The sequence below is a fragment of the Dama dama genome, chromosome 6 (assembly GCF_033118175.1).
Source record: "Dama dama isolate Ldn47 chromosome 6, ASM3311817v1, whole genome shotgun sequence".
Lineage (NCBI taxonomy): Eukaryota > Metazoa > Chordata > Mammalia > Artiodactyla > Cervidae > Dama > Dama dama.
Genome location: NC_083686.1, coordinates 18,404,449 through 18,420,632, shown reverse-complemented (window position 1 = coordinate 18,420,632; position 16,184 = coordinate 18,404,449). Strand labels below are relative to the sequence as shown.

Here is a 16,184-nt window from a genome sequence, read left to right as displayed (position 1 = left end):
AGAGTACATCATGTGAAATACCTGGCTGGATGAAGCACAAGCTGGAATCAAGATTGCCGGGAGAAATAGCAATAACCTCAGATATGCAGATGACACAACACTTATGGCAGAAAGCGAAGAAGAAATAAAGAGCCTCTTGATGAAAGTGAAAGAGGAGAGTGAAAAAGTTGGCTTCAAACTCAACTTGCAAAAAGTAAGATCATGACACCTGGTCCCATCACTTCATGGCAAGTAGATGAGGAAACAATGGAAACAGTGAGAAAATTTATTTTCTAGAGCTCCAAAATCACTGCAGATTGTGACTGCAGCCATGAAATTAAAAGACGCTTGCTTCTTGGAAGAAAAGCTATGACCAACCTAGAAAGTGAATAAAGAAAGTGAAAGTCGCTCACTTTCATCATGAAAAGTGTCTCTTTGCGACCCCATGGACTATATATAGTCCATGGAATTCTCCATGCCAGAATAGTGGAGTGGATATCCTTTCTCTTATTCAGGGTATCTTCCGAATCCGGGGATCGAAGCCAGGTCTCCTGCATTGCAGGTGGATTCTTTAGCAGCTGAGCCACAACCAACCTAGACATCATATTAAAAAGCAGAGTCATCATTTGCCGACAAAGGTCCATCTAGTTAAAGCTATGTTTTTTCCAGTAGTCATGTATGGATGTGAGTTGGACCATAAAGCTGAGCCCCGAAGAATTGATGCTTTTGAACTGTGGTGTTGGAGAAGACTCTTGAGAGTCTCTTGGATTGCAAGTAGATCAAACCAGTCAATCCTACAGGAAATCAGACCTGACTATTCATTGGAAGGACTGATGCTGAAGCTGAAACTCCCAATACTTTGGACATTTGATGCGAAGAGTTATATCATTGGGAAAGACCCTGATGCTGGGAAAGATTGAAGGCAGGAGAAGAAGGGGATGACAGCGGATGAGATGGTTGGATGGCATCACCAACTCAATGGACATGAGTTTGAGCAAGCTCTTGGAGTTGGTGATAGACAGGGAAGCCTGGTGTGCTATAGTCCATGGGGTTGCAGAGAGTTGGACACGACTGAGTGACTGAATTGAACTGAGAGGCAGACAGAGCTAGCGCTCTTTATGGAACAGGATGGGAAACTTCTGGGTCTTGGAGTGGAGTTAAGCTACCAGAAACCTTTGTTTGAAGCAGCTTTTTGCCTGAGACCTTTAACTGGAGGCACTCGAGTCATTGCTTCTGTGAATATGATGGTGGGCTATGCTTGTAAGAGTGAAATGGTACGGGCCTATTGAAATGTCTTTAAGGTTAGAGAACTGTTTCCCATCTTGTGATTATTGAGCAGTGGTGTGCACCCTGGCAGTTGTAATCTATCTCAGCTATGCCAACTCTTACACTTGTTTAGAAAGGGGCCAACTTGAGTTTATTTCCTTTCTCTTCTCCTTATTGCTTTATAGTTATATTTGTGTTAGTGGAGACTAAAGAATACCAAAGAGAGATTGGGATTGATGTATGCACACTTGCATGTGTAAAATAGATAGCTCGTGGGAAGCTGATGTATAGCACAGGGAGCTCAGCTCAGAGCTGTGATGACATAGAGGGGTGGGATGGGGGTAGGGTGGGAGCGAGGCTCAAGAGGAAGGAGCTATATGTATCCTTATAGCTGATTCACGTTGTGGTACAGCAGAAATTAACACAATATTGTAAAGCAACTGTATACCAATTTTAAAAAATTTGCATGATTTTATTGAACCTAAAAGAAAGGATACCAAAGAGGATTCCCACCTCTCTACTTTTGAAGGTATAATTTAGATCCTTTATTTTTCTTCACAGACTAAAAGAACATATTGCTCATAAGAAAGAATTACCCATATTAATCTTTCCTGAAGGTGAGAAATGGGATTGCTTACCAAGCTGTGGTTGATAACAACAGGTACCCGAAGTATATGGGGAGCTGGATTGTTCTGCAGCTGGCATTCTTAGTCCAGATTTCTGCTGTCCTTTAGGAATGGCATGGCCTCTCTGAGCCAGTAATTCCCTGCTTTCTTATGAGGTTTGATGGAAGTCATGGTACCTTTTGGATCTCAGAAGTTGTTTCTGGGTAATAAAGTTTGATGGGCTTCCCTGGTGGCTCAGATGGTGAAGAATCTGCCTGCAATGCAGGAGACTCGGGTTCGATCCTTGGGCTGGGAAGATCCTCTGGAGAAGGAAATGGCAATCCACTCCAGTATTCTTGGCTGGAGAATTCCATGGACAGAGGAGCCTGGTGGGCTACAGTCCATGGGGCCCCAAAGAGTTGGACATGACTGAGTGACTAACAATTTCACTTTTAATGAACTTAGATAGGTATTGTCCATAACTTTATAAAGGTCCTTATTTTAAAATATATTGAAGTTGCCATCTGGTGTGAAGAAACTGTATCTATAGAGTAGTCAACAATAAAGTAAAATTTGTTGTTAAACCTGCTTAGAACTGTTGAATTACTACTACTTAAATAGGAGTTAATTTGTAAAGTGATAGTATTTAAAATATCTGTAATTTTTTAAAAAAGTGTAATTTTGATGTGACCTGAATATTTTAAATTGTTTTATAACAAAATATTTCCTTTTCAAATTGACTGCTTTAAAAAATTTCACTCCCTACCAATGTGCTTATAGGAACTTGTATCAACAATACTTCAGTTATGATGTTTAAAAAAGGAAGCTTTGAAATTGGAGGAACCATCCATCCAGTTGCCATTAAGGTAAGACAGATTATCCACTCTCACACCCCTCCCCACCAAAGACAGTGACTTGGTCACTTTATTTTGATATAATTTCAAACTTAAGATTTGTAAGAATAAGGAATACTTGTGTGCTCTTTGCTTCCCTGGTTGCTCAGACGGTAAAGAATCTGCCTGCAATGCAGGAGACCCGAGTTTGATCCCTGAGTTGGGAAGGTCCCCTGGGGAAGGAAGTGGCAACCCCCTCCAGGATTCTTGCCTGGAGAATTCCATGGACAGTGGAGGCTCATGGGCTACACAGTCCATGGGGTCACAAAGAGTCGGGCACGACTGAGCGTGTGCTCTTTATTCATATCCACCAATTGTTTACATTTGTCCCATTTGCTAGATCTCTTTCTACTGATACAGATATAGATATGTAGAGGTAGGGGGATACTATGTGCCAAGCCAGTGTCTGGGTACTGAGGACACAGTGATATCAGTGTCAGATACTATTCCTGCTTTGACCCACCTCCCAGTGAAGTGGGTAGACAGACTTTTAAGGATCATGTCAATAACCCTCCGGTCTGAGCACTCTGAGGCTCTACTCAGGGGAGTCACCTGGCCTGATTTATTCTTTACTTTGTTTATTTTCTTTTGTTAAAAGTTTCATTGGAATATAGTTGATTTACAGTGCTGTGTTTGTTTTCAGGTGTTTTGCAAAGTGAATCCACTCGGGTATACATATACATGCATCTAGTCTTTTAGCTTCTTTTCCCATATAGGCTGTTACAGAGTATTGAGTAGGCTTCCCTGTGCTGTATGGCAGGTCCTTTTAGTCATCTATTTTATACATATAGTCGTGTGTTTATGTTGATCTCAGTCTCCTAATCTATCCCTCCCCTCCTTTACCCCCTGGTAACCATAGGCTGTTTTCTACGTCTTATTGGCTCTTTGGATCCTTTCTGTCAAGTAAAGTAGCTTCTTTTTGTTTTTTTGGAGGGGGGCAGGTCTGATGGATGTTTGGCCTGTCATTACTGACATGTAGAAGAGATGCTGCCATTTAATTCCTAACTAGAATGCATTTTCTTTTCTCAGTATAATCCTCAGTTTGGTGATGCGTTTTGGAACAGTAGTAAATACAACATGGTGAGCTACCTGCTTCGAGTGATGACCAGCTGGGCCATCGTCTGTGACGTGTGGTACATGCCCTCCATGACAAGAGAGGTATTGCATAGATAACAGGTTCTTTATCTAATCAGATGAAGGCAAGAAAACCTTTACCTGCACGTGTGGGTGTCTCCTTTCCTCATATCAGTTGAATTTGGACTTTCTGCCTTCTTGGCAAATGAGTCATTTAACAAAAATGTATCTAGCGCTCTTCAAAATCTCACTGGTTTTAGATCAAGAGACTCTTTTCCATAATAGTTTTTACCACTGTTGTTGGTTTATTGAACCTACAGATACTGTAGAATGTTTTATCTTGCATAAGTCTAGTAAAGAGCATAATAAATATATATATATGTGATAAAGATATTAAATAAAAAGAGCACTGCATTTTCTTGATGGAACAAATGGTATTTGCTATAATTCAGAATAGAGCATGTTTGAGTTAAAAATGTGAATATTATACTTTAAAACAAATCTAAATGATTGTGAGATATTTGAAAGCGTTGTTTGAGAACTGTCTTCAGGATGTGCTGGTCACTTTTTATTCCAGGAAGGGGAAGATGCAGTCCAGTTCGCTAACAGGGTTAAGTCTGCTATTGCTGTGCAAGGAGGGTTGACCGAGCTTCCTTGGTAAGAAATTTTTCAGAAGTATTATTACTTTAAAAAACAGATCATTTATTATGCTTTTTAGTTGGAGGTTTAGCTGACATTGACAGTGGTTTATACAGCATAATGATGGCTTAAATAAGATTGAATTGTATCTCTCATACTTCATCATAGGCAGCCTAGACTGGTACAAGAGCTCATTTTGTATTGATCTACCATCCTCAGTGTTGTCCAGGACGGCTCTGCCCAGTGAGTACGGTAACATGACTAGCAGGGAAGAACTAAAGCAAGAAGAATGCATTCATGTCTTTAAGAGCACAAGCTGGAAGTTGGACATGCCACTTCCACTTCTGTCTGTTGACTCAAACTCAAGTCACGTGATGACACCTTGTTGCAGAGGATGCTCGGAAATGCAGTCTTTGTTCTGCTTGGCCCTGTTAGTGGCTCGGTCATGTCTGACTCTTTGCAACCCCATGGACTGGGTTTTGCCAGGCTTCTCTGTCCATGTAATGGGGTTGCCATTTCTTTCTCCAGGGGATCTTCCCAACCCAGGGATCAAACCCAGGTCTCCTGCATTGCAGGCAGACTCCTTACGTCAGAGCCGCCAGGGAAGCTCCTGCTTGGCCGTATGTCTAGCTAAAATTTAGGGATCTTTCACTGAAGAAGAAAGTGGGGTTGGATTTGAGAGAAATGGATCTTTGAAGGCAGGGGGCAACTTACAAACTTGTTCTTGTTTATCTCCAGCTGTAATTATATTAAAGAAAACTTCAAAACTTGACAGGAAATAAGTGAAATATTATAAGTATGGATATCTATGGCTTTATTTTTGTGTTTTTTTAAGAAAGATAGAATATAGGTGAGAGTATTAATCTGATCAGGCTGCCAGAACAAGCTCCCATAGACTGGGTGGCTGAAACAACAGAAATTTATTTTGTCACAGTTCCGAAGGCTGGAAGCTCTCTGATGTGTCTTCTTACACGGGCACTGTTCCTGTCTTGAGGTCATCCCTGATGACCTCATCTATACCTAACTGGCTCCCCAAATCTCCATCTCCAAATACTGTATTATTGAGGATCAGGGCTTCAGGATGTGAATTTTGGGGGGCACATGCAAACATTTTGCCTGTGTCAGTGAGGGTTGAATATCCCTAGGTTATAACGGGAGATTAAATTTGTACATATACACAGACATTGTATTAGCATATTTAGCACAAAAATAGTCCATTCATTAAGTCCTGTGCATTTAATAAAGTCCCTGCTATCTATCTATTTGGTGTTTTGAAAACACTTGACTTGAGAAATTCACTAGAAGCAATTTTGGGAGTGTCGTGGAGCAGGATGTGGCTAGGCAAGTCAGGCTATGAGCTTGGCAGCCAAAGCCTTTTGAACCGGCAGAGGTACCCAGGACTGCTTAGGGATTAAGCCTATGAATAAGGGCTGCTTGGATTCTTATATACCCTTTAATGCAAAGGTAGGGGATGTCTCTAAAATAATTTCATCAACTCACGTATCTTGAACACAACTAATTTCACCCAGGAAAGTCTGTTTCTGGCATCTGTCTTGCTAATTAACAAGCCACTAACTTCTGCAGTGATAACCCATTTCTAAATTCACTATGCTAATTAACAAAGCTTGGAAAGTTGATGGGAGATCAAGATAGTGGAAGCCTTATAGTGGCATCTCTGGAGGGTGGCCTTCTAATTAAATGCCTGGATGACCGCTCTGGGGCTGTGAGTTCTTTATTTAGGGCAACTCCCTGAACTGTGGTTAAGATAGCTTAGGACTAACATTCTTATTACACTCTCTAAACTGGAATATGTGAAACTAAATTTCAGACATCCTACTGAAACCAGGTGACTCAGAGTGGGACTTCAGTCCACGTGGTCAGGACTTGAACCCTGCCTAAACCTAGATGGGGGCTTGAGCCCATGGTGTTTTAACCAGAATCACTCACCTGATGTCAGGGGTTACTGAGGCTCAGGTACTTTGTGTCCCAGTGCAGAAGAAATTCAGTAAGAGGCAAAGTGATCGGCAAGAAGTAGATTTGTTACTATAGAACAGTTGAGGAAATGCAAATGGGCAGGTTGCCTACCTCACAAATTAAGTGGTCTATAATTTTATAATCAAAGGAAAATGAGGGAGAGGAAAAACTGTCTTCTTTGAGTAGAGGTCAAGCCTATATCACTAGCCCCTCCTTTGTATTGGGTAGGAGAGTGTCTGACCCTACAAGGGTCAGACCTTGTAGGGTCAGACACTATCATAGCTTATTCAAATCAGTAGGAGGGTGGTAATGTTTTTCTTTGACCTAATGACCTGGGGAATGTCTCATGCTTTTTATTTATCACTTTATAGCAAAGCAAGCCTGCTTCATTTGATAATCCCATAGTTTTCTTGAGCAATCATTAACTTACAGTGGTCTCCCAAAATTTCCCAAGTTTCTCTGTCTATAGTCCCATACTGGGACCTTTACAACTACCGGTTGCTGTTTAGTCCCTCAGTCATGTCTGACTCTTTGTGATCCCATGGACTGCAGCGCTCCAGGCTTCCCTGTCCCTCACTATCTCCCAGAATTTGCTCAAACGCATGTCCACTGAGTCAGTGATGCCAACCAACAATCTCATTCTCTGTCGCCCCCTTCTTCTCCTGCCCTCAATCTTTCCCAGCGTCAGGGTTTTTTTTCCAATGAGTCAGCTCTTTGCATCAGGTGACCAAAGTATTGGGGCATATTCAGGGTTGCTTTCCTTTAGGATTGACTGGTTTGATTTCTTTGCAGTCTTTTCTATCACCACAATTCAAAAGCTTGAGTTTTTTGGCGCTCAACCTTCTTTATGGTTCAACTTTCATATCTGTACATGGCTACTGGAAAAATCATAGCTTTGACTAGACGGACCTTTCTTGAGCAATCAGTCTCCCAAAGTTTCCTAGGATTCTGTATCTATCTATAGTCCCCTACCGGGACCTTTATAACTACTTGTATAAGTATCCTATTCTATCCTTATCACTGCCATCACGAAATAACAGGCTTACCAATGCTCTAGTTTACAGATGTCTTAGTGACCCATGTTCATATGTATAACTGGCTTCCTCTTCCTCATCCATTGTTTTCTATTCTTTATCCCTCCTTCCTTTTACTTGATATCCTAACCCTAGTCCTGCCCTGAAGCCATTATGAAAAGCTTAGAGCTTTAGATCTGTAGCCTCAGGTACCAAGGAAAGGAAGAAAGCCTTGCGAAACAAAGAGAGCCTAAGGGAGTTAGCTCCAGGACAGACTGTACTCAGCCAGACTGGCTTGAACAAAATGACAGAAATGATCCTCATAGTTTTAAAATTGCCTTTTATCAGGCTATATGCAGTTTTATATATAAAAAAAGTTACTTTTAATTACTTAGACTCTTCTTTTAAAAGAAAATAAGCTCACTGCTTTTCCAGTTGTATTTGTCATTCATCTGTTGAGTATGAATTAACATGTCTAGATTCCGCTCCCCCCCCCAGATTAAATGAGAACTTAATTGAATCATCTTTTAAAAAATTATTATGTGAATATTTTAAAAAATTGATTGATTGATTGATTGATTTTCTGCTGGCTCGTTGCGGCAGGTGGGTTTTCTTTAGTTGCAGTGAGTAGGAGCTACTCTCTAGTAGCGGTGCAGGAGTTTCTCATTGCTGTGGCTTTTCTTGTTGTAGATATCGATTAAAAAAGATGTACCACGTGAGAGTTACAAGTTTTATTTAGGGCGAAATGAGGACTGTAGCCTAGGAGATAGCACCTCAGATTGCTCTGAGACACTACTCCAAAGAGGTAGTAGGGGAAGGTCAATATATAAGATTTTGGTGAACGAAGCACTTTACAAGAGGTTTTCTGCTCGTCATGAAGAGCTGATGTCATCATGAAGGGACTTAGTGATTTTCTAGATATGAAGAGATGCAAAGATTGGGATCATGAAATCAGTTCCTGAAAACATCTACCTCTCTAAAGGCCTGTTCTGTCAGATTCCGTGGAGCACAGAGTGCCTCGCTCTCCACCCTAAACTCCCTCAGGGGTTGTTGAAGAACAGCTGCAGCAGCAGAGGGTTCAGTCTCCGCAGAGGCAGATGGCAAATGCCCTTGTTGTTGTTCAGTCCCTGGCAAATCCTCTTGGCAAGTGCCAGTTTGTAGTTGACACAGAGCGTGGGCTCTAGGTGCACAGGCTTCGGTAGTTGCAGCACATGGGCAGTCGTTTGGGGCACGGCTTAGTTGCCCCTCGGCATGTGGGATCCTCCCAGACCAGGGATCTAACCTGTGTCCCCTGCGTTGACAGGTGGATTCTTAACCACCGGACCACCAGGGAAGCCCTCAATTGTGTCATCTTAAACTGGCTTTTATATTCAGCTGCTGCCCTCCTTAAGAACTAAGATCTGCCATTGCAAACGGGAATTGAATAAAGTTTTGAAGTCTCTATTGGAGTGCTTAGAGCAGTGGCTCAGATGGTAAAGCATCTGCCTGCAATGCGGGGGACCCAGGTTCGATCCCTGGGAAGATCCGCTGGAGAGGGAAATGGCAACCCACTCCAGTACTCTTGCCTGGAAAATTCCATGGATGGAGGAACCTGGTAGGCTACAGTCCATAGGATTGCAAAGAATTGGACCCAACTGAGTGACTTCACTTTCACTTTCTTTAGAAGGGAGATGCTCAGGATTTTCAAGGACAGATGTCGCTAATTGATTTGTTGCCTGTTTTGGCCTGGACCTCAGAAAAGGAGGAATGGCCTTTCCTCTGGCTCTCCCTCCCTTTCTTATTTCTTACCAACCATCCTGGATGGCATCACCGACTTGATGGACATGAGTTTGAGTAAGCTCTGGGAATTGGTGATGGACAGGGAAGCTGGGTGTGCTGGAGTCCACGGGGTCCCAAAGAGTCGGACACAACTGAGCGACTGAACTGGTAACTCAGCTGGTAAAGAATCTGCCTACAATGCAGGAGACGCCAGTTCGATTCCTGGGTCTGGAAGATCCCCTAGAGAGGGGATAGGCTACCCACTCCAGTATTCTTGGGCTTTTCTGGCGGCTTAGACAGTAAAGAATCCGCCTGCAATGCAGGAGACCTGGGTTTGATCCCTGGGTTGGGAAGATCCCCTGGAGGAGGGCATGGCAACCCACTCCAGTATTCTTGCCTGGAGAATCCCCACAGACAGAGAAGCCTGGCGGGCTACAGTCCATGGGGTCACAAAGAACTGGACTTGACTGAGCAACTAAGCACCACACACATTGCTTTTATGTGAATTCTGAATAGTAAGGACTGATGTTGAAGCTGAAACTCCAATACTTTGGCCACCTGATGCGAAGAGCTGACATTGGAAACGACCCTGATGCTGGGAAAGATTGAAGGCGGGAGGAGAAGGGGACGAGAGAGGATGAGATGGTTGGATGGCATCATCGACTCGATGGACGTGGGTTTGGGTGGACTCCGGGAGTTGGTGATGGACAGGGAGGTCTGGCGTGCTGCAGTTCATGGGGTTGCAAAGAGTCAGCCATGACTGAGCGACTGAATTGAATTGAACTGAAGAACTAAGAAAGGGAGAGAGAGCCAGAGGAAAGGCCATTCCTCCTTTTCTGAGGTCCAGGCCAAAACAGGCAACAGGTCAATTAGCAACATCTCTCCTTGAGCAACCAAAACAGGCAACAAGTCAGTTAACCAACATCTGTCCTTGAGCAGAAGTTGAGTGGTACCAGGGAAACCCCTAAATGCTGTGTATAGTGAGAAGCATCTCCTGTGGATAAAAGAGGCTCTTGTGGACAATTCTGGAGGTCTCATGACAACTTCTAACCTTATTTCATGGAAATTTCCTACAGCTGACCCCCTGGAAGATTTGTGGGCTGAAGTCCATTTTTAAAGTTGAGGACTTCGTGGTGGACCACGTCTTAGTTTTGACTCTAGAGGCCTGAACATTACAGCGAACTCAGGCTGCCTTCTGTTTGTAGGTCAAGCTCTGTCTTCACGGCATTGAGTTCACTGGTTAACCTATGAAACTCCCATCATCATTAGAGAGACTTGGTAAACATCCATGCTTAGCTGGGTTAAAATTAAACAGGCAGAGTATAAAGTAAGCACTTTCTTGGGTGGTCTCCTGGGAATTAAAATCTAAAGTGTGAGATTAGGAGAGAATGGATCCGATAATCCAGTCTTCTTCCGGGTCTTCCAACTTGTTTCTTTGTATTGTCAAAGGAAGGAAAGACATACACAATCCTTTTAACTTTGGCAGGTCTGATTTTTACCACCCTGGAGAGAGTTCAAAGATTGACAGGCTCTGAATTAAGGAATGCTGCTTACATAGGCCCTGTGATTTGTTGAATGCCATTTATGTTTTTGTTGTTTGTTTTATTTATTTTGAGTCTCTTTTGGAATATGGAAGATTATCAATACTTAAAATAGAGCACTTTGAATCAAAACATGACTTGTTAGACACAGGATTAGATTTAAATCATGAGCCCATTTCTTTTTGAGGAATTTACCCCCCCCCCACCCCCACACATAGCACCTTCATCATTTCTTATATGTATATTTATAGTGAGACGAGGGAAGCCCAGTAACTCAGACGGTAAAGCATCCGCCTGGAATGCAGGAGACCTGGGTTTGAAACCTGGGTCAGGAAGATCCTCTGGAGAAGGAAATGGCAACCCACTCCAGTGTTCTTGCCTGGAGAATCCTATGGACAGAGGAGCCTGGTGGGCTACAGTCCATGGGGTTGCAAGGAGTTGGACATGACTGAGCAACTAACATACACATAGGCCGATTTAGATGAAAAGATCTGGTACTTGTCTTTCCTTGGGGAAAAAGATAGGTAAACAGTCCGAGTTTTAATATCGCATCCAAATATGGAAGATAGCAGCCCTAACTTCTAAAAAGAAAGTGAGCAGTGGAATTGTGCTTAATTCTTACCAAACATCAAAGAGATTGTTCCTTCAAGTAACACAGGTCTGGTTGAGCGGTAGAGCAGAGACTGAAGTCTGGGTTTTTCTGCTTCCAGATCCACTGTACTTTGCCTCCTCTGAGCATTTGCTCAGCGCCATGGCACTGTGCAACATGTATGAGTAGGTAACCCTTTGAAATCATTGCTGGGAGTATTTATGTGTCTTTCTGTTCTCAGGGATGGAGGGCTGAAGAGAGCCAAGGTGAAGGACACCTTTAAGGAAGAGCAGCAGAAGAATTACAGCAAAATGATTGTGGGCAATGGAACTCTCAAGTCGGAATTGAACTGAATGCCATGCAGGCTTTCCAGAGCTAGTCCTTAGAAATGGAACGGGGTGGAGTTTTTTTGTTTTTTCTTTTGACAGGAGAAGAAGGAAGTGCGTTGTTTTGTTTTACTTTTTTTTTTTAATTGTTAACCTTTTCTACAGGATGGTTGTCTCTACCTCCTCTTGCCAGAGGCGGAACCTACGGTGCCATTTTTGGCTTTTGTTGTTAAAGCATTAGCCGCATGAACTGTAAAGTCGTGTGCTGAGTTTGAACTGATTCTGCCTTTTGTGAAATGACTGTGGCCTTGTGGATTGAATGAAATATTTGTACTGGAAAAAGCTCTTCTAAAACACTTTGGGAATTCATTGTGTTTGGAACTCATTGAGAGGGCAGTTCTCAAGAAAATACCCCACACTTTGTTCATGATTCATTTTCACACGCCCTTCCCTTCCCACTTTCCTTACTTAAACAAGGATTCCACATTAGGTTCTAATGGCTGTCATGGTTTTGTTCTACTACAAGATTGAAAAGAAAAATGGAAGACAGTCTTTAGGAGAAAGGACAGCTTTGTGGCCCCTTGATCTGAAAGTTGAAAGGAAATTAAATATCTTTTACTGGCGTGTTAGAGGAGACATCCCATTTGGTGAACTTTACCAAAGAAAAGTGAATCTACGTTACAGTGAGCGCATATTTATATGTAGGTGACTTTCAAACAGACCTATGTTAGCCAGCAACCGATGATAAAGCTTTTAGTTTTCCATGTTTCTATAGTAAAGGTCTCTACCTGATGCCTCTCGCATCTACCGATTTGTTTGATCCATATCACCAAACACATTTCAAAGAGGAAGAGCCTCTGACAACCATCACCAATCACATTGAGTGTCTTCCGCAGAGGTTGGGGTGTGGTGAGTGAAGTGTTTGGCGCTGTTCCTCCCCCATCACCCCTTTGTCCTTTATTTCAGAACTTTCCCATTTTCTTAAACATGAAAATAAGTGGTAAAATTACCTTTTGGAATCTGAGCCTTAAATCTTTTGAAGGGGAAAATCAGTGTTTCCCGACTGTGCAGCCTAAGCAATGTTGATAGCAATATAGTGCCATCAGAGTGTTATTTCTCTTCTGGGAACCATGTACAAAACGTGACACTGTCTTACGGTGAATATAAATAAATTCTATATTTCTAAACGTGTGTTGCATTATTTTCTCTGTACCACAGCTCTCTTGCCTTCTTTTGATTTTGAGTAAGTTAAATTTTTTCACATTACAATCAAGGATTGTTTGTTTTTTCATTTCAGTGACATAGTTGGATTTTATTCGACTGGAACGGCTGGAAAATGAGAAACATGTACCGTTGGTTTTGCTGTGTTTTTTTTCCTCTCTCCTTTTTTTTTTTTTAAGCTAAGTTGTCTGGACTCTGACTCTTGGACCTCGTCTTGAGCAAAGACATAGACTTCAGTTGTTTTGCAAATGAACGCAGGCACTCCTCTCTTAACTGAGATAGGCCTGCCCCAGCACAATCAATGTGTATTCTTCTCCTCAAGCTTTATGGATTTGATCCCAAAGGAAAATTTGTGAACAGGTGACCGTCACGGTCAGCTGGCCTTCTCTTCTTACTTCCCCCCATCTTTTTCCTTTGTTCTTGCTTTAACCTTTGCCCCCACGCCCCCAAAAAACTCTCCTGAGGGTAAGCTCTGACCCCAAATCAGTGAATTTGTATGTTGAGGTGACTCTGTTTTTTTCTCAGAAGATTTCCTTTTTCTTTTTGCTTGTCATATATTCAATACAGCTTGAATTAATAAACTCATTCTATTAATTAGGTCAATTCTCAGACAAGTTGGTAGAACAACTAATAGCCCTTTTGTTTGGATACTGGTAATATGTATTTTTCCAAGGGCACCATGAGAGCAATCATGCTATCAGACATTCACTAGAAAATCTAATGCTGTTTTTTTTTTTAAATCAGAATATAATTGCTTTACAATGCTGTCTTAGCTTCTGCTGTACAAGGTGAATCAACTATATGTATACATATATCCTGGAGAAGGAAATGGCAACCCACTCCAGTGTTCTTGCCTGGAGAATCCCATAGGCTGCCGTCTGTGGGGTACACAGAGTTGGACACGACTGAAGCGACTTAGCAGCAGCAGCAGCAGCTTCCCTCTGGAGCCTCCCTCCCCTGCAAAACCCACCCCCGCCCCCCACCATTCCACCCCTATAGGTCATCACAGAGCACCAGAACCTTTGTCTTGTAAGTTTTTGACTTATACAACTAGTTTTCAAGTTGTTTTAGGAATTACAGTGTTACTGAAAGCATGTTTTTAGAAAGCAAATACTGCTCAGATTTAGCTTATGTTCCCTAGAACACCTTTTTTTTTTTGACTTGCCTTTCTTTATATTATTTTACACCCACTTTTAGGAATATTGTGCCCAGAGTTTAGTATTCCTGGGACTTCTGTAACTGTTGGTGTATGAAGGGTAAGCAGGAATTGGTAGAAAAAAAATCCCATTAGATAAGCCCTTTCATCTGACTCTTTCATGTAACACAGATTCATTCGTTGAGTCTTGTGAAGGGCCATCACCTAAAAAAATGATGGCCCATTTTTATTCCTACCCTTTGTCTTGGTGACCTCTATAGACACTGGGTTTCAGGAACACCAAGGGTTTCTGAAACATCTTGGCACATACTGGGATTTGATGAGCAGCCATCTCTGAATCAGCAAATAATCCTCAGAGCACAGGGGAAACAGTCCTGGATCACAGCCTGGTGCAAAGAACGGTGGTGAGGAAAGTTTTCTAGTAGAGACAGACTTGCTAAGGTCTAGTCAACTTCTTGGTGATTTGCACATGCTGCATTTCAGACATCTGCTGATACCTGGAAATACACAATAAGGGCTGTTGGTTTCTCGTGCCTACAGATAATGTACTGGGGTTATGAGGGCCGCCTCTGGATCAGAGTTGCTTTCAGTAGCTGTTTCTGAAATATGATACTTTTAGAAGTGTGGTACTGCAGATCTAACCTGTTTCTTGCTGGGTCTGAGTGACCTATTATGAACTTGACAAAAGCTGTATGCTTGCTTTTTGTTTTTTTTTTGAATACTGGGTTCCAATGGATAGATGCTACTGGTATTTGATGTTATTTTTTGGAGTAATGGTTAGGATGAGATAAAGAGTCATAAAGACATTTTCTAATTGTGACTGTAGCACTCATCAACTTTTCAGCCTTTGACTAATTACTGCTCTGATTCTCATTTGTCTTTATTTATTGTGAAATTGTAGAGCACACACAAATGTACGTGTGTACACTTGTGTGCAGGTATACTTTAAGGGCAATGATAAAAACAGATACTTTGTTATTGGCATGTTTGTTACCAAGTCAATGAGTAGAAAATGACTGTATCCTGGAAGGTATGAAAAATTCACCAGCTATTCCATTTGTAGTCAATGGACAGTAGGGTTCTTTTCAGTGTATTGAGACATGCTTGTGTATCTCTTGGTAGACATGCTCAAGAGTTTCTCTAGTTGTATGTGTACTAGGAATTAGGATTGCTCTCAGTTCAGTTCTGTTCAGTCGCTCAGTCATGTCCGACTCTGCAACCCCATGAACTGCAGCACCCCAGGCCTCCCTGTCCATCACCAACTCCCAAAGTCCACCCAAACCCATGTCCATCAAGTCGATGATGCCATCCAACCATTCTCATCCTCTGTCGTCCCCTTCTCCTCCTGCCCTGAATCTTTCCCAGCATCAGGGTCTTTTCCAATGAGTCAGGTCTTCACATGTGGTGGCCAAAGTATTGGAGTTTCAGCTTCAACATCAGTCCTTCCAATGAACACCCAGGACTGATCTCCTTTAGGATGGACTGGTTGGATCTCCTTGCAGTCCAAAGGACTCTCAGGAGTCTTCTCCAACACCACAGTTCAAAAGCATCAACTCTTCAGTGCTCAGCTTTCTTTATAGTCCAACTCTCACATCCATACATGACTACTGGAAAAACCATAGCCTTGACTAGATGGACCTTTGTTGGCAAAGTAATGTCTCTGCTTTTTAATATGCCATCTAGGTTGGTCATAACTTTCCTTCCAAGGAGTAAGCATCTTTTAATTTCATGGCTGCAGTCACCATCTGCAGTGATTTTGAAGCCCAGAAAAATAAAGTCAGCCACTGTTTCCACTGTTTCCCCATCTATTTGCCATGAAGTGATGGGACCAGATGCCATGATCTTAGTTTTCTGAATGTTGAGCTTTAAGCCAACTTTTTCACTCTCCTCTTTCACCTTCATCGAGATGCTCTTTAGTTCTTCCTCGCTTTCTGCCATAAGGGTGGTGTTATTTGCATGTCTGAGGTTATTTATATTTCTCCCGGCAATCTTGATTCCAGCTTGTGCTTCCTCCAGCCCAGGGTTTCTCATGATCTCTGCATTTAAGTTAAATAAGCAGGGTGACAATATACAGCCTTGAGGTACTCCTTTTCCTATTTGGAACCAGTCTGTTGTTCCATGTCCAGTTCTAACTGTTGCTTCCTGACCTG

General features: G+C 42.3%; 1 protein-coding gene across 5 annotated transcripts in view; it reads left to right on the top strand.

The window, feature by feature from the left end:
* GPAT3 (glycerol-3-phosphate acyltransferase 3) overlaps positions 1-12,844 on the top strand; it is a 69,369-nt gene extending 56,525 nt beyond the window's left edge. For 4 of the 5 annotated variants that reach the window (XM_061145622.1, XM_061145618.1, XM_061145619.1 and 1 more), the window contains 5 exons: positions 1,807-1,862; positions 2,631-2,716; positions 3,773-3,901; positions 4,395-4,474; positions 11,573-12,844. In XM_061145622.1, coding sequence (XP_061001605.1) covers positions 1,807-1,862; positions 2,631-2,716; positions 3,773-3,901; positions 4,395-4,474; positions 11,573-11,684 — 463 coding nt within the window. In that variant the 3' untranslated portion in view covers positions 11,685-12,844. Of the gene's footprint in view, positions 1-1,806; positions 1,863-2,630; positions 2,717-3,772; positions 3,902-4,394; positions 4,475-4,624; positions 4,700-11,572 lie in introns of all 5 variants that reach the window. The other variant, XM_061145621.1, reaches the window with a different exon arrangement.
* Positions 12,845-16,184: the final 3,340 nt, after the last annotated feature.